The following is a 19,251-nucleotide window of genomic DNA, read 5'->3' on the forward strand; positions in this document are numbered from 1 at the left end:
GGTTTAGTATAGGATGAGAACGGTTGGACTTGATGATCTTAAAGGTCTTTTCCAACCTTGTGATTCTGTGAACTTTCTGTACGTATCTCAAGTGAGATTAGGTTTTTCTTCCTGTACCCTGTGTCAAGGAATCCTACCATGTTTATAGTTTTGGTTTCCTCAAAAAGTATTTTGAAAAAGCAGGAGAGTTCATAAAATACAGGAAGAATGGTAGGAGTTCCACAAAGCCTGTCTAGTAGTGGAAAAGGTAATAATCCCAGTGTACAGACTGTAATGAAGGCAGTGCGAAGAGTCACTTCATGAAGATCCTCAATACCTCAGGGGACAGATTTCTGAGAGCAGATACCTCTTTAAGCTTGCAGAAATAGATACAATTATATTCTCTGAGCGGATGTTCGAACTAAGCAAATTCAAACAAAATGTAAAGAATGAATTTTTAAATATTCTTCATGGATTAAGCATCCTCTTTAAATCTGTATTTTTTTATAGTTTAGTAAATCGGGACTGAAAATAGAAGGCGCGTGGTGATTCAATTTCCTGTGATATGAAACAGTGTGGTCAGACTGAAACAGCTTCTGGCCTGACAACTCTGTTAATATAATTTCTTCTTTTGAAACTGTGCAGCAAGCTTTATAGCTTTTTGTTTCTAGTATTCTTGTGTGAAAGTTACAGAAAAACAAATGAGATTTTGAAAACAAGTAACATCTCAGAATTGCAGCAAGTAAGTTTCTTACCCTAGCATCATAAACCACAACTTTGCTGTGAGTTTAATGAGAAATACACCACTACTTATGTTTACAATTAAACAGCATTTCAGTGGAAACGGGCATTTTTCAGAGTGCTTTTACAGTGGAAAATGTAGGGAGTTGCCTTTTCAAATACATTATGACAAATATTTCCCTTCTCTAAGGTGTTAGTCAGGGTCAGTCATCTTGAAATGTCGTCACCCACTACCATGTTGAGCATGGCCCTATGTGATTTCCTACAGTAGAAAACTTTTGAAAGGTTGAGTATTCACAAATGTTTAAAAGATGGCAGCTCTCCTCCAAGCAGTCTATAGACATATAATGAACTCAAGAGACTAAGCTGTAGTGTCCTTATTCAGTAAATTTCAGTCAGCCTTCAGCTGGGTAAACTTTGCCTGAAATACTTCCTGAGTAAAGAATGAATGAACAAAACTTGGAAACAATTTCTTCTAAACAGTAGGGAAGTACAGTAATTAAAGCAGTAATCCTGAACTTGAGATCTATGTTCAGTTTCTTCTTTTGTACAAGGACTTAGGTGGGATCCCTGACAACTTGATTTTATTCTCCTTAGATACATCTGTACTTTGCTTCCAACAGTGCATTCCACTTTGCAGATCCATAGTGTGCCCAAGAAACATTTTAGCTCAGTGTGTGTACACCACTGCCATATCTCTTGGTAGTCACAAAGAAGCAGCTTTGATAATCACCTGCAAGGCAGTTCTGGTGCGCTGCAGACAGGTACTAATCAGGTTGCCTGACCCATCAGGAACCTGGGAGACACAGTGAAGTTCAGTGGGTGTAAAGTGCAGCAGCTCTATCCCTGAGTCTGCCGTTGTTACTCCATAGGGCTGTGACTGAACTAAGCCAGGGATATTTACCTACCCTCACACTTTAATGTATTGGTCAGCAAATGGTAGTTTTTATGGTTTCACCAAATGGTTGAAGTTGGAAAGGAGCCATCTGGAGGCTATCTTGTAGCACTGCCCTGCTCGGGCAAGGACACCTAGAGCCAGGACCATGTCCAGGCACCTTTTGAGTACCTCCAACGAGTGAGATTCCAGTCTCCCTGAGCAAGCTTGTCAGTGCTCACAGTAAAAAAGCATTTCCTGATGCTCAGGGGGAGCATTCTGTTTCAGCTTTTGCCTGTTGCCTCTGTTTCATACCGTCACCCTAGTAACACTGTGGAAGGGGTATTACTATTCTTACAAACATCATGTTTTACGTCTTAAAAGGAAAGCAGAGCTAAAAAAATAGAGCTTTAGATTTATTTTTGTCAGGTTTGTAAGTAATTTTGTTAGAATAAGGATAGTAAAGAAAGATCAGTAACGACTATCACAATATCACGCTGCCAAAATATCTAAACATATGAATCCTGTTTCTAATGAAGTCAGAGAACATCCAGTGTTCAAACACATATTCTACACTTCTGCTGTTAAAAACAAACTATTGTATTTTTAACAGTATCACCTATTTGTCAAGAATCTCAAGGAAGCAGAATGTGTGAATACACTCTGCTTTCTATACTGCAATTTCAGTATATTTTGAAATATATAGTTGAAGCTATTCTAAACATTAAATAATCTGAGATCTTTTATGAGCATTTCTGTGAACAGTCTTTCTGCTTTAGTTCAGAAATAAGCAGATGGTTCTCATATTTCAAGGTAACCTGTCCTGTTACTTAGGAACCTGAAGTTTTTAAAAGGAGGGAAAATTAACAATCTGTTGTCTTATATTTATGATAGCTGCATTTGAAACAAATTTTAAAGTGTGTTCTTCTTTCTAGAAAATACGAAGGATATTCTCGTGATATATGAACAAGAAGCAGAAGAGTGGGCTCTGTATTTAAAATCTCTTTTTGGACACATAGTGAATGAAGGAGGAATCTTACTCTATAATCTACAGAATTCGTCTTTCAAGCACCACGAACTATTCTCTTTACCTTGTTATAAATGTAAACTCCTGATACTATCATGTGGACTTCTTAACTCCCTGAATCGAAAGAGAAGTTATTTTCTGGAGAAAGTTCTGAAACCTGCGGATAATGTGGTGATTCTACTTTGTGGGGTGGAGAATTCAGAGATTCTTTATGAGATACTGACCTTAGATGGAGGCAGCAAAGAGATCTCAACTGATCAGGAACCTGAGGAATATCTCTCTGTTGTTACTGGAATTATTCAACCAGGTAATGTAAAAATGAAATAATCTTTGTATGATTATTAGAATTTTTCTTAGTTTGTATTAATATCATTTGCAAGAGAAAAAATGTGATAATTCAGATTTTCTGCAGAAATTACATCTCTTCAGCTTGGTTCAACATTTTTAGTTTGATGCATTTGTAGTTGAAGTGTGATGAAATTGTTGTACTCTTAGTTTGGCTTCATTGTCACAGGGAAGCATCTTTGGAAAGTCTAAAAGTTGCCACTGGCACCTGTGAAGTTAGCATCCCTGCTTCATGGTAAGACTGAAGAGCTGACATACACTTGCTTCTCTTTTTCCTGAGTTTACAAGTGGCAGAAACTGCACAAAACTATGGGTTTATGTTTCATCTCTGTCAAATACATTAATGTGATAATGTATATATCTCTTTAGATAAATCTGACAGTGGAGAATAATTACTGACTAAGACTCAGTTTCATGGATGGCATCATTTCCTGTGTGACACGCAAAAGTTGTAAGAGCAGAAGTTCCCTTCCCCTTTTATCAACCCAAGTAGTAAACCTGTACTGAAAGGACTAAAACTGTACAGTCTGTACGTGTTTGCACATCCACAGAAACTACAAAGAAGCATTACTGTAAAAACTAGTACTTCTGGAATGTAAGAAAAAAACCCTCCTCTGAGGATGAGAGGTACTGAAATGGCAAGGTCTGTGCACATGGTTTAGTTTAACCCAAAGTTTAACTTTGCCAGGCTGCACAAATGAAACTGAGACGTAGCTTTAGAAAGGCAGATGCATGGGGCGCTTTGGAAAGTGATGTAAGTTGTGCACAGGTTTCAGGTAGATGACTCTGTGTTTTCCTTTGAGAACATATTTAGTGCTGCTTCTTTATTGTCTCGAGGTCTCTTACTTTCAGCTCATGATATTTTGTCATGATTTTGTCTGAGCAGAACATTGTGTTTCTGTCTTTGTTACCTGCAAGGTGTCCTTTTACGGGCAGGGGAGCTGTGCCTGAGAGAGACATCCTGCAGTTCAGGACTTTTGCTCTGAAATTAACTAGTTTTAGAAGCAGGTAAACAACCAAGAATATTCCTTTGAACACAGGGGTAGCAAGATCCCAGCTGAGTCAGAGTGACCTACCTGGATGTCCCTGCTGCCTTGTGGTTGAGTAGATAATCTTAAGCATACTGGAAGGCTTTCAGACCTGCCCAGAATGTGTCTACACACAATCTGGTCATATGAGATCAGTGCTGTCAAAAGTCAGTTTAGACTCCTCCTTCCCAACTATATCCTTGTTCTAACACTTCTTGGTTTTCAATATTTATTAACCTTTTCCTCAGTATGTCTTCTCTGGAATGTCTCTCGAGCTCAGTTTTGGGGTTAATTACAGTTGACTGGTTTGATTTCAGGATGTAATGTTTGCAGTTTCTAAGTGTGTCTGATATTTGGCTTCAGATCGAAGTTCCTTGGCAGCTTTTTAGTGGAATGAAAACAGTGGGTCTATACTACGTGTGTGTGTACACATATAGGAAGGAACTGGGCCCAGAAACAGTCAGCTGACTCATGCACAGGAAATTGCAAACTTTTCTGCAAAGATAAACAGTTTCCTAGAAAACAGATGATGGTTCTTTGCTTAGGTCTGTGCATTCACTGAAGTATTTCTTGCATCTGCCTTTGGGATTTTATTTGTGTTGTAATAATGTCAAGTGACTAACAGGTGCTCAAATGTTCTGTTCTTTGGCAATTGTCAATATCAGCACCTTCAGAGATGACTACAAAAGTGAATTCACAAATAGGTTTTGAAGCCTCAGTTTCAGCTTGTACATCTTTAGCAAGGATTCACAGATTATGGCTGGGATCAGACAAGGTCAAGACTTGGAATAGTGTTGCTGCCTTGTGCTTCAGGGTGTAAGCCCTCCTCCACACACCTAGACAAAAACTGCTCCTGCCATGCACAGATCAGTGCTTGCTGGGAGACTTCTGCACTGCTCTCTGCACAGTGGAAGTATTCCAAGTGCAAAATTTGCTGTCACCGGGCATTGATTTAAGCTCTGAGGAATGAAAATGTGCATGTCATTATTTACCTTTGCTTAAAGATAATGGTGACTGTTTGCAGTGTCTGTATTTATGATACTCTTTTGTAGAATCCTGTTAAGCTCTTGGCCTTTGCAATATCTGTGGCGGGGATTTTGCCAGATCACACATCTGGGAAAAAAGATTTTTCCCTTGTATTTAAAATGTCTTGCTAAAGGGTTATTAAGTATACTTGGATTACTCTTCCTTTAGAGCAAATTTTTTATGCCTTTCTTCAGGTCTATGCATTCACAAGATTACCCATTTCTTCACATGGGTCATCACCTTCTGTCACTTTTAATTGTTTTCAGTGCTTATCCTTTGTCCCTTATGTTTCTGCTTTTGGAGGTAGTGATGAAAACGCTTTTGTCCATGCTTTTCCTTCCTTTTCCCCCAAACCGTTCATTGCTGTTAACTTGTTCCTCCGTGCATTTGTACCTTCTTGTCTCCTCAGTATTAACAAGAGGGACCACTTTACTGAACTCTAAAAATTTAGTGATGTGCTTTAATTACAATCATTACATGGCACCATGCTGTTGTGCACCCCTGCAACTAAATTTTGTTAATCTCTTAGGACAGCAAGCCGTTGGGTCTAATTGATGCCAGTGCTCGTGAGTAGCTGTTGGGTAGTTAGAACAACCGAAGATGCTAGATCAGGTTGTTCTCTCAGTCTTGAAGAGTGTTAACCAAGGCATAGCTTAGGTACTAGTAATCACCACACTTTCACTACAGCTTTCTCCATACCCTGCAAAGTTCCAAGGCAAGGTAAGTTCTCAGTTGTCTCTTCTTCTCTAGATGCTGTTCTCTCTGCACTGTCTCTACAGTCTGAGATGGGAAAAGTGCAAAATAGATCTAATTTTAGAAAGTTATTTTGCCAAAACCTTTTGCCTACCAGATGTTGCCAGCTTCATCTTCTTGGAGCAGGTACTCTCTGTTAAAACTTCCTTCTACCTCTGTGGTAGTATATATATGCCAAAAATTCTAGCTGAAACCCAATACTATTTAAAATGCTCAGTTAAACTAAATGAAGTGGAAGATCCGGGGGGGGTGGGGGGTGGGGGGTGTACCCAGCAGAGCCCTTGTTTGTCCTATAATATGATTCAAACACAATAACTGTTTGAACGAGTTCTTGGAGAAATAAAGGGACAACTGAGACATTGAAACTGTTTTTTCTAACATATGTTGACAGATTTTACTATATTAACCTTATGCATGAAGAAGAACACAAATGTTTTTATTGTTGTCAAAAGATTCCTTTATCAGTTACTGTTCACAAAATACTTCACTGTTTGGAACTGCTGTGTTCAGATTTGGAGGCGGTTTTGAATTTTATGTAAGGGCTTGTTGTCATAAAAAAGATACATCTCTGGGCAAGATTAGAACACTCAGAAATTTTATTCAGTGTTATCACTGTGACTCTAGAATTTTAACTTTATTTTAGCAGCTTTCCCTAATACTGCTTAAAGAATCAGGACGCATGTTTTGTTTGCATCTGTCTTTTCGGTTCACTTTTTCTTTCTAGAACTTCTCCTTTGCCTGCTGAACTCTGTACCCATTTTTATATTAAATTGATGTACTTTCAGTATATTAATTCAGTACCCTGGGGCTTTTTATCCTAGACATAACTAGGTTTTTTGTTTAGTCCTGAAACATATCCACTGCAAATTCAGGCTAGCCATTTGTTTAAGCAAGGGATTTGTAGATGTAGAGAAGTATTTGCAGCTGAAGATAGTTAAACCTTCAAATGCCCTGAATTCCTCCTGGAGTTATCTGTGCCTAAGTATTGATGATGTAAAAAGGGAACAGGTCTTATCTAATACAAATAACTTTTTGTGTGACTGTTTGTGAAATATGCTGATAATTTAATGAGATTTTTTGGTGGAATTTCTCAGTACAGCTCATGAGTTGTAAATATCCATTAGTCTGATTGTTGGTTTATTAGGTTTTATTGTTTATGATAAACAAAACAATTCTTGTCACTTCCACTTCCAGCCTTTTCTCTAAGCAGTGGTATTTTTTTCTTGCCAGAATAATAAGAGAATCTATTTCTATAAAATCTCATGGTTGAGAACCACTCAAACCTATGTACCTCAATTCATTATCTGGTATTGCATTAGAAAATTGAGAAGAGGTACATAAAGTAACATAAGCTAACTGGAAAACTATATCCACAGAGTTTTGATACCCCAGGAAATATTCTCAGAATGAACATGTAAGTTTTACCTGAGAGAGCAATATGCCACTAATTTCTGATTGTTACCTAGAAAGTATTCAGCGTACCTGCACACAATTTTAATTACCAAGAAGAGTAATGTTAAGAAAACTACATTTGCAACTTCGAGTAATGTACAGATCTGGAGTAATGAGATCGTAGCTATTAGAGACAAACATCCATTACTAATATGTAAATGCAGGACAAACAGGCTGGGAGCTTAAAATAGGGCTTGGCATACTCAAATTTTTATCCCTCTTCAAATATGGGGCTAACTTCCATTGTGCAGGTCACAGAAAGGGGAAATAAATTACTATATTTTTACTATAAGCTTTTATCCTATCTATCTCCTGTTTAATTTTAGTGCAATAATGTAGACTTTGTGGGAATTGTACCAGGACTTTGGGTATAACATTGAATACTGAAGTAATACTTCACATTTTGATTCCCCTGTTTTGCTTTTTCTCCTGTAAGATCCTCTTTACATTGATATTCAAATATAAGTAACAAATTACGATGGATTTTCTTAGGCTGCCAGAACAAGTTGAGGTGGTGAGTTAAACCCCTTAATTTAGGTGGAAACTTTACCCTTGTCTTCAATAGGCAAGTGTTTCACCTAGGCACTGACAGGGTGTCTGGGAAGAAATGAAGCTCAAGTGCAAACAAGAGCCAAAGTTGAAGAGGAAACAAAATCACTGTTATTGTTGATTTTGTTTGTGAATACTGAATACAGCATAATGTTGCATGTGTGTGACCTAAAGTCTTGATTGTGAAGATTTCAAGTGGAACACAAGATTGACTAGATAGAAGGAAATAGGTCCTGGCCTTGTTCATTGCTGGGTGAAGTTGAAGTAGATGAGACCACACAGTTGTGCCTCCCTTTCCTCCTTCCACAGTGTATTAGCATTCACACAGAGCATACCAGTGTTGGTGCTTTAAGGCAGTTATTAAACCAAAAATAACCTGCCTGAATTTATCATGAGCAGAACGGGCATTTTGCTAGCTGAAGCGTGCTGTGGTATAGTCTTCATTTGCATTTTGCCCTCCCAGTGAGTCTTTGAACTGCTCTTAAGACTGCTAAGATTACCAGGTTCAGTGTTGCCGAGATGATGTTTCACCATCTCCACAGAGAATGATGCCAGTGCAGTGACAGGTACTTGTAACAGGGATGACTGTCAACAAAAAACTGTGGTTAGTGTTGTTAACTTGTTTTATCTAGCATGTGACCCTGGCTTATTACTTAAGTGGTGTCCTGGAAGTGGCAGCCACAGATAGGATGTAGAGACTGCCATGCCCTGCTGCTTCAACTGTTTGAGTTCTTTGCTCTCTTGTTTCTGCAAAATCGAGAGAGGACTTCATCTGTTATATAGTCAGGTTTCTTAGCAGCTCATGTTTTGATCTGTCTAGCCAATCATGAAGACCTTTACCCTTGGATTTGAAATATGCATCATGTATGTGATGGTTTTTCTTCTTATTTTTGACACTAATTGGATGAAAACTGCTTACACCTGGAAAAGCGAATGCACTGACATCCTACAGTGAATGCTTTTTAACAGCATTTAGAAGCAGCTCACAAGAAGTTCTATCAACTGTAAAAGTCAAAGGACAAGAATATAAGCATTACTGCAATAGCATGTACAGATTTAATGTATTGGATTTTACTGTTGTTTATTTAGGTTACAATTTCTTATTTTTAAAATTAATGGATTTATCATTTGTCTGCTCTTTCAGGGTTGCAAGTGGGCACAATCTAAATTTGTCTTGTTTATGACACAACAGCCATCAGTCAGTATTTAGTTGCAGTTGCAAGGCTATTTCTAAAGCTTACAAATTGTTTAAGATTTCCAGCTGGTATTATTCATAATATAATGTATTATTGACCCTTGTCAGGTTTTTCACTGTGATTACCAATCACAGTTACTGAAAAGTGTCTGGAAAATCATTTGGAAAAGCATCCTTTGTATATTTTTGGCACACCAGTGTTGTAACAAAATTTCTATTTTTAATTTCATCATGATCAATTTTTGTTAAGGTAGTGTCAGCTTCTTGGAAACAGAATAAAATGAAGGTTTCACTGTTTTCCAGATTAAAAAAAGATGTAATGCTTATACCTGAGATAATGAAGTCTAGCACCTGAAGTTTATACAGGAAAAAATATGCCAATATTAGGCTAGCAAAAGCACATTTTTTTTTTTTTTTATAGTATCAGATTTTGCTCTTGGTAGCGTCTCTCAGTACTTGCTGAAATAGCTCTGAGCACAGATCTTTGCTCCAGATAATGTTATTACGGTTACAAAGTTAGGTGTTTAAAAGTCAAAAAGTTAGAGGTACAAAGTAGCCTATGTAATTTCAGTTAGGATCCTTGTTCATAGCATTGATTGCCTTTAATTATGTAAGTGCATTCTCATTAGTACACAGGATAAATAGTGCTCAGTTAATTAGCAGCTATTTGATACTTTGTTTTGTCTTTGCATTATTTATGTATTGCATGCCATTCAAATCCTGTTGAGGAAACAGAATTATTAATTTCTTAATGTGCTTTTCTGTAGAACTCCTGTCTCTATTGGGTGCTGTCCAAACATTATTGTATTTTTGTCATCATTTTGCCTATTAGTATTTAGCAAGATTAGGGTGAAGCACTTCTTTCACTTCTTATCACGTCAGATAACACTTTAAGACATTACTTTTCATAACACCAGTATACAGTATTTTTATGTCCTTATTCAAACTCACTTTAATTTCAGATGCATTTGTCACAGCTGAGATGTCTGCAGGTCAGCTGTAAGGCCTTTCACAGAGTATGACGCTAAACTAATGAGCACTTCTTAAGGCCTTCTATTATTCTGCCTCAGAGCTTCAGGGTGGGAACCTGAAATTATGTGAATGCTCTAGAGCAGCAGTCATCTAATACCACTGTCCTTTCTCTCACTGGTGCCCTCTCCTCATGCACTGAGCTCTTGTTATTACAATAAAAACTGAGTCAGAACATGATAAACACCACCACCTTTAAGTAGAAAACCAGGAGCCAATGCCAGCGTAGGACTAATGTGTACCATCCACAGTAGAGATCAGTTAAAAAGAAATAGCAATAATGACTATTACTATTATCTTCTCCTATACAAAGGTGAAATACTGCCTTAGAATGTTTGGTTTCATGCAACCTTAATAAAGTCATAGTAAAGCAATCACTTTTCCAGCTTCCTCTTCTCATCCTAGCCTTGGTGTCTTTACCCACTTACTCTTCCTTTTCATTTTTGGTCCCCTGTAATAACACTGGTTATTCATCTCTGGAGCACTTGGCAATATACATGGGATTATGATCACAGATGCTGTACAACAGCATGTTTGTTGTGTTAGCTGGATCTCTCAATATGGAGCTCAAGCAGGCCTTCTGTATCTTAGGTCAGTGTTACCTAAGATGTTGAAAAACAGTTGTTAGCTTGATCCAGCACGAGGAAAGAGTGGCATAGACAGATACTGCACAACATGGCAGAAAGTCTCCTGGTAGTTAATAAACCGTCAACCTAATTTCAACAAATTGGAACTGACAGGGTTTTTCAGTATTTGACGAGTACTTTATGGAACGTGGCTGTTACTTTTTTTAACCCAGTAACAGGAGCTCTGTAGTCAGAGTTATTGTATTATCAAACACAGCCCTGAACAATTGTCTTGTCTTCTGAATCCCAATTCCACCTCTTACTTTCCTGCACACGATTCTATTCTCTTTCTTTCGGCCCAATTTCTCTCCTATCATTTGCTATAGTGACATACAGGGAATCATCAGTCCCACATTTCTTACTGATTTATTTACTGAGAAGGGATAAATACATTTCTATCTAAAGATCTGTCCACTAGACCTTGGATTATTTTTTTGAACTGCCAAATTTCAGCTGTAAAATGTGTTACATTTTAATTAACATACAGAATTTAATCTGAAAAAAAGAAAGTGGAATCACTGTTGTGTTATTTCCATACTTCTGAGGCTTTAGGTTGCTTGTTCATTTGTTTTCTGAACTCTGTTTTATATTACAAATTTTTTTCCCAGCTTGATTTCTGATGCTAAATTCTTCCTTAGAGCAAACTAAACATTCTGTGAAACAATCAAGTAGGGTAGCAATGATCACTATTGTCAGAGTTGATGACCAGTTAAAGATATTTCCAAGTAGATAACATTAAAGATTTTTTCTTCTTTTTTTTTGCCTAGGTAAGCCTCAGAATGAAAATCCTGGCGATTCTTTGTCCTACATCTATGAAGCCGTTCTTGCAGATGGTGAGTTAAATTCCCCTTGCATTTACTCAAATAAAGCCAGTACCCTTCAAAAGAATAAATTTATCTTGTTACATCTTGTCAGACATGAAAGGCAATGAACTAACCTTACCATAGCAAAAGTTGTGTAGAGGAACATGACTTGTTCTCGAACATCCACCCACACATTCTTGTGAGGAGTGTGTAAAAGGGGAAGAGGATGTTTCCTTTTTCCTTTAATTTCAGAGTAGAGAAAAAGGAAGACGTAGAGAGCTTTTGGGTTCTGTTCCCAACACGAGGAGTTTTGCTTGTAGTAAAGAGAGCTGATTTGAAATTTCAGTTACATCAGTCCTACTCACAATACATTTGCAGCATCACTCATTGGCAGCCAGAGTCTGGGAGAAGCCCTGCCTGCACCATGACTTCAGTGCCTTTAGAGGCTTAGTAGGGAAAACAGACTGGCAAAATCTCCACATGGTTTTAGTGAAGAGCTACATAAAACATATCCTATGCCCAGATCAGTAACAGCTTTATTTCTGGATTGACACTGTTGTGAAGTGATTGGCTTAGCAGCACCAGCATGCTGACTGATGAAAAAAGATTAAGTTATTTTGGAATTCCTAGCATAGTAGTTCTGTGCTGCTGGACTCTGAGGCTATTGGCTCTGTGGGTCTGATTTGCTGGCAAGGTCTAAGAGCAGAAGGATGTGGCAAGCTCAGTGTCTCTTCTTTACTGGCACAGATTCCATATATATGTCAGTGATGTATGGAGTTTAGCATTTTAGCTTCTTCAGTTGATTTGAATACATGGTCATCAATCTGTGTGGTTTTAAAGTATTCCAGTCATTCCTGGTTACTATGCTTTGGTCCACAGTGCAGAACAATGTGTGGAGTCTGTGGATTGGATTCCTTTCAGGGAAGGTACACTCAGGCTACAGTTCAGAAACTCTAAGGTGTGCATTCTACAGGACCAGACCAGAATTAGTTGGAAATATTCCACTTTGAAATCTGTATAATGTGGAAGGGAGTATTTAACACCAATTGTTTCTCTCTACTAAATCTTCTCCTTTCTGATAGGGACTGTTTGTGATTGTCTTGGTATCTTGGGTGTACTGGTGTCATCTCAAGCAGAAAGCTGCACTGTTTCATCCCTACAGACCTGGTGTCAAAGTTTCTAAGGATGTTTCTTTGGGTCCTGAGTTGAAGTTGCCATGAGTCAGTGCATTGATGAAGTTTGTGGTATAGAAAAGACTTCATTATTACTGGCTCATCATCCATGGGCTCAGTAATCTGATATCATTGATCATCTCATTCATGATCATGATGTCCAAAAAATGAGAAAGTAAAAGATGGAATGGTCAGAGAAAACAAAAAATCTCAAGAAAAGAAAGGCCTGGAGAGATGTTCCTCCAAGCTACTCCTGCCTTAAACCCTGGGTCTTTTAATATGAATCTCTTTCTGCTTTTATATGGGGGCTTGAAGAGCAGTTTTATGTCCAAGTTTCCCATTAGCTAAATGGTTGATGTTAGAATACAGTGAAGTGAGGATTTTCCATCCAAAGAAGTGTTGCATTAAAAGCAAAAGCTTCACTTGAAATCTTTGCTGAAGTTGCTTGAATCACAGTTCTCAGTCAGCTTCTAGCAATCATCTTGATGACTGTATGACAGTACTTGTATGTAGCTCTTGTTGGTTGATGATGTCTAGTTATTGCAAAGAGGATTGCTAAAGAGATTCTCAATTGCTATGGTGGGTGAAAGGGCCAACTAGGAAAGAGAGATTCCTGGTAATTGTATCCTGTATGTGAGGTTAGAACTGACTCCTGGATGAGTGCAAGGAAATAAGCAGTCAACATGTCTTCTGTGGTGGTGCAACAGGGAGTAGTTACCTGATACCACTGCTGAACTTTGGAGGGAAAAGTAGCCCAAGAAGTGAAGTGATGTCAGTTTCTGAGATTCAGCATGTCAATCTTTACAAAGGCAAGAAAGGTAAGAGGGCAGCTGCAAATGAGCTACTATTTGCACCCTGAATAAAGAAGGTGAACCTTCAGGTAAACAGACAGGATTTGATTTTGGGATTGTTTTCAGGGACTCTCTCATCTTTGCCTCAGCCTTGTAATAAAGAAGAGTATGCAGTGTTAAACTGATGCAAACCAGAAGTATCAGGAGAAATTATAAACCAAGAAAGAATTTTTGCTAGAACACTATAAAGTCACAAAAGAACAGCACTTTATGTAAGGTCTGAAGTGGAGACTGGCATGCAGAAAGCTGAAGGTTGGTTTGGGTATACAGATACTGAACAAAAGAGAATATAAGCTGAGTGAAGATGCAATTTAGACTTGAACTGGAGTGAAGGTTGAACTGATCAGAGGTGTAAAGCCAAATGAGAAATCTAAAGCAACACATGTGGAAAGAGAGGTGAGTGTATGACAGGACATATATTTAAAAAAATCCAAACCACAGCAAACTATATCCAATAAAGCAAAGATAGATGGGGAATGAGCAAGTGCTAACAATCAATAAGAAGTGATTGACTAAAGTGAATTTTGCAAGGCCTTGAGGGAAAAGGTCAGACAGTACATTGGAAAATGGAAAAACAATATGATCACTGACATCCTTTGGGGAAATATGAGTTACAAGCAGATGTGAAAACAATTGATTTGCTAGTGAGTGATGGAAAAGATCCAGTTGTGGAATGCTCATCACCATGGTATGAATGTACGAGAACTCATTCCTGTAGGTGGTAACTGAACAAGTCAGGTCTTTAGCCACTCACAAATGCTGTTCCATGTTTATTTCTGATTTACATATAAGAAAAGTAGACTTATTTTTATTACTAGAAAGCTGTGTTTTAGAAATTCCCATTTGGTTCCTCAGAAAACTTTATGCTCCCCAAAGAGTCATTATTTATAATTTGTACTAAGGTTGAAAAAGTGAAGCAATCTGCCTAGGATCTGGGTACGCAGTCTGGTAACCACACAGACAAAATGTGAATGCTTTATTGTGGAATTAGTATTCATTTTTTTTCCTGCAAAATGGAGCTAACCTCAGATTTAGATATGCATTAGGTGATACTCAGTTTCAGAAAAAGGCTGGTCGGTGAAATAGCGTTGTCTTTTTTTAACATTTCCCATTAAGCCTCGTATCCTAGCCCTAATTAACTGAACCAAGTAGGGATGGGCAAGCGGAGCACAAAAAAGATGATTTTAAAATGTAATAGCTGTCTGCCTTTTATATTTAAGAGCCCACATCCTTTGGTGCTGCTCAGAGGTCTACTAAAACTAACATATATGTGTGTACTATATTACTTGTACTCCTTACCAAACTAAATTGGAGGAAGGCCAGCACTTTTGTTACAAAATAGTTAGCATCCCTTCAGCGGATAAAGAGCTATCAGTGTACCTCTGCTATGCTGTTAGGCTATGTGACATCATATTGTACTAAAATGTACCTATTCTGGGTCTAGGTGTTGGATTAAAGGACAGTGTCTTGAAAGATAAAGACCTCAGAATAATTTCTTATTCGTAACCCTAACAAAAAAGAAAATAATCAGGAGTTGGAAAGCAAGCATGGTTTTCAGATGTGCTTAAAAATAGCACTCTTGTGTTCCTGAGGAAGCAGTGTACCTTTTAGCTCGCCTTAGAGGTCAACAGATTTTAGCTATTTCAAACCAAAGGTGGGAGTAAATTGCAAAGCAGCCTGTGCCCTTGTGAGTCCATCTTGCCGACAACTCACGTCTTTTTTTTCTTTTTTTTTTAAAAATCCCTCCCCCCCCCCCCCCCCCCCCATTACCATATGTGTCTGGCATGAGTCTTTCTGCTGACACCAGCTATGGCAGCGTCGTATGGGGAGACATGTCGTCTCTCAGATAGACAGGTCCCATGTAATTCAGCTGTAATTTAGAGCTGTACAGGTCAAGAGCAGCATCATAAATTTCATCCAGACATTGATAAGAGCCCCATACAGGTATTGGAGCTCTGCTTTCTTACTCAGGTAAAGACGTGCTGTTTGGTAAATGAGCTGCTGAAGTCAGAATCCGGGTTGATTTAAGGGATGCTGTCACTTACAATGTATTGTGTTGTGTCAGTAAACATTTGAATACTATTAGTATCCTGTACTTTGAGTAGGGTGAAGGCTGAGAATGTCAGCTACCAGTTCTCTCCCCAGCCTCTTCCAATACAGTTGTTAAACTTAACATAATCATAGAATCATAGAATTGTAGGGGTTGGAAAGGACCTCAAGAGATCATCGGGTCCAACCCCCCTGCCAAAGCATCTCCCTAGGACATATCACTCAGATAGGCGTCTAGGCGGGTCTTGAATATCTCCAGAGATGGAGACTCCACCACCTCCCTGGGCAGCCTGTCCCAGGGCTCTGTCACCCTCACTGTGAAAAAGTTCTACCACATGTTGGTGCGGAACTTCCTGTGCTCCAACTTGCAGCCATTGCCCCTTGTCCTGTCTCCACAGACCACTGAAAAGGGGCTGGCTGATTCCCCCTGCATCCCCTGCTTCAGATAATTATAAACTTTAGTTAGGTCCCCCCTTAGTCTTCTCTTCTCAAGGCTGAACAGTCCTTTACTTCATGGCCTTCCTGCCATGTATGGTTTTTTTTGAACTTTAATGACTGTATAGAATATTCTTTATCAAGTGAATAACTTCAAGCATGGCCAAGGGGGAAAGTTTGGCTATTCACTAGTAGTTACTTGAGGGTGATATCTGTAAAAACTTCAATTGCTATTCAGCTTGAAATCTGAGCTTTTGGCCTCCATGTCAGATGTGCTTCCCTGAAAAATGTCTTGATTCTAAAATGCTCTTCTAGCTGTGTAATTCAGAATGTAGCTACAAGCCACTTCTGTGTCCAAGCGCAGCGTGCAGTTTTTGCCAGGCCAGTTATAAGAAGCTTCAGTTGTAGTTTAGAAATGATAGGGCCACTAGGCATCTGACACTAGTCCTTTGGAATAACAAGGAAGTTGCAGGACCATTTTTTCACACTGCTCAGAACCCTGGATGCCCATGCTATCAGTGGTTTTTTCTTCAGTAGTAACTGCAGTCAACAGCAGGAGGATAACTTGCCTCTGTGGTTGTAAAAGCAGATTTTGGGTGGTTTGGTGCTATAGAATCCTTCACTGAAACAGAGATTTGATACGTGTGTGCTCATGCCACAGAGAAATGGAATAAAAATACCAAAATGTTCTTACTATGGTAGAACTCCAGTAACTCTGAAGTGGATAAATGGGTTTTTTAATAAAACATTAGGCTTTAATAACTGAGAACTGTCAGTATACACAGGAAGGCCAGACTTAAGTTTGCTTGTCCCCAGGGAAGAGGCAGGATGAAAGTACGCAGAATGTAGAAACTGGAACTAACAGGGTTGGGTGCCGTCAACAGTTCTGCTGGGTACCTGAATGACCTCAGGCAGGTAGTTATTATTTCCAGCCTAATCAGTGTGCCTGATAGTTTAGAAAGTCTTTGGGACAGTCTTGCTATATGTCTAAAGCTCAGCAGAGTGGTCATGTTCTTAGTGCTGCTGCTGCTGCAGCAACAGACCTGTTAGGAACAAGTTGTCATAGCCTTAGATTGCCTCTGGATATACAGTCAAAATTATATGAAAGTGTATATATAAACAAACCCCTACAGTTTCATGCAAATTATTTCTTAAAGGTTATTGATAAATTCATGGTAAATTGCTTTTTGCTCTTTTGGAGTTATTTGAAGTTATTTTGAGTTATCTGAAAGCCGGATTTTTTTGGTTTTACTATCAGATCCAATATGGCTTCACATAACTTTTGTATTGTGTTTAGATGCTTTTATGATGACTCTATTAGGCTACAATAATATCAGGGTGGTGAATTGTTGTGTACAAAAACATCCAATTACACAAGAACAGGTAGGTATGTACCTTTGCAATCAAATCAGTCTTTACCTACACACATATAGTAATGCATAAAAAAGTAGATGAGGGGTGTGGGGTGTGGGTGAGTGTGGAGGGTTGTGTGTGTGTTCATTTCTCTGTTATGGGAGAGAAATAAACATGACTGAAAATTGCAGCACCATAGGTTGCTAAGATGACATAAACACCAAGTCCAAATATTCAAAAAAGGAAAAACTGTTCTTCACAGCTTTTAAAGGAACTGTCAATTTTATGGTTGCTTGCAAGAAAAATTGTTCACTGTAAATAAATAGCATTTTGGAGACATGGGCAAAATAGGCCAAATCACACAAAGCTACTGTTTTTGATAAAAGAACTCAACCATTCAGGAGAAACTGGGACTGAGAATGCTTTTGAGAAAAAGATAACTGTCAATGTATTGGCAAAAGGTAGATGATTCAGCATAAAGAGAAACATTATTTAAAGCTTATTAAATAATAAATATGTTTACCTCGGTCTGGAATTTATACATGGTAGAAAACAAATCAAGATTTAAGTCAGATGTTTATATGTTTGGGTATGTATCCAATAGTTACTTTTTTTTAAAAAAACCTTTTAATTCCTAGACTGTATCACCATGAGTAAAAGAAAACTTTTCAGCAGAACAGGAAAGGGGATTTGCTTTGAAACCGTATCTTAGAAAGGACTTACAGTAAAAGTGAATTAATCTCATGTTCATGCTTAGGAAAACAGGCACATTGAATGAAACCCAGTTTGGTGTTTCCTGCTTCCATGTTTCTCTCAGCCTTTCCTGTGTCATTTATAGAGCAATAGATGTATTTAGAAGCTGCCTCGTAATCCTACTTAGTTGCACACTCTGCTGAGTTCATACAGCATTTACAAATGCCCATCCTTTAAGAGGATTAACTTTCATAAATGTCTATGATAAACTTAGGGTGGTTTGTAGGAAGACTGTGATGTGCATAAGTCTCTTTTCCCAATTTTTCCACATTACAAAAGGTTACTTTGGGTTTTTCTGCATGGCTCTGCTTTCATCCACGTTTCTGCAGAGCACTCACAGGTTTGACTTTGGTTTTGAATTGCAAGGAAGTTGCTTATGCAAGAGCAGCTTTTCAATCATACCTCACAGACTCTGATGGGACCACCTCTGCTTTTACCTCAGATTGTGCTGGGGAGTGGTCCTACCATGTTACATGGGTAATGCACTTCAGTGATGTGCTGAATTAAGCCTAAGTGCATTTCCCTGTAATCCTCTTTATTTTCATTTTTGATGCTGGAACGCCTTGGCTTTTATGTGGCAAGTTGGCCACTTGTGCTCAATTACCTTTGCATTCCTTGTCTGTCATCTACCTAACCTGACTTGCCCATATTCCTCATCCACTTATATGTTGTGTGATCTAGGGGCAATTGAGGACTTTTAATGTCATTCAGTTTCAGTTCTTCAGCTAGCATTGGTTTAGCAAGACTTGAGGAAGCAATAAAATTTGTAAAGCTAGCAGGCATTTTGTTTTTGTAAAACAAACTAAATTGTGGCTGTGAGATTCATTCCATGGGTAGTAGCCTTACAAAACACATAAATCTTTCATAAGTTTATGTTTTCTGCTATTTTTAATACCCCAAATCTGTCACATACATTGTTGGCTTGAAACATGTAGCAAGTACAAGAAATCAAAGACAGAGACAATTTATAATTTTCATGTAGACTGCAGATAGCTAAAGAGTGTATTTAAAAAGTTAGAATTTGGGGCGGGGGGGAGGTTGGCTGTGGCATGAAAGTTTTTCAGTAGCCATGGTGAGGCAATGATTGTTGAATCCACAAGAGACTAGAGAGGCTTCATTAAAATTTCTCAGTTTATGCGAAGGAATACATTTTCAAAGTCACTTCATGAATTCAGTTACAAATGTTAAATTGAAAGCAATAATGCCTTCCT

General features: G+C 38.3%; 1 protein-coding gene across 1 annotated transcript in view; it reads left to right on the plus strand.

Moving 5' to 3' along the window:
• Window positions 1–207: 207 nt before the first annotated feature.
• Window positions 208–19,251, plus strand: part of BANK1 (B cell scaffold protein with ankyrin repeats 1) — a gene marked incomplete at both ends in the record, with an annotated part of 116,554 nt that continues 97,510 nt past the window's right edge. The window contains 3 exons of the mRNA XM_084263253.1: window positions 208–247; window positions 2,530–2,928; window positions 11,392–11,457. Coding sequence (XP_084119379.1) covers window positions 208–247; window positions 2,530–2,928; window positions 11,392–11,457 — 505 coding nt within the window. The remainder of the gene's footprint in view (window positions 248–2,529; window positions 2,929–11,391; window positions 11,458–19,251) is intronic.

This window comes from Gallinula chloropus (assembly GCF_964237585.1).
Source record: "Gallinula chloropus genome assembly, chromosome: 4".
NCBI classification, from domain to species: Eukaryota; Metazoa; Chordata; class Aves; order Gruiformes; family Rallidae; genus Gallinula; species Gallinula chloropus.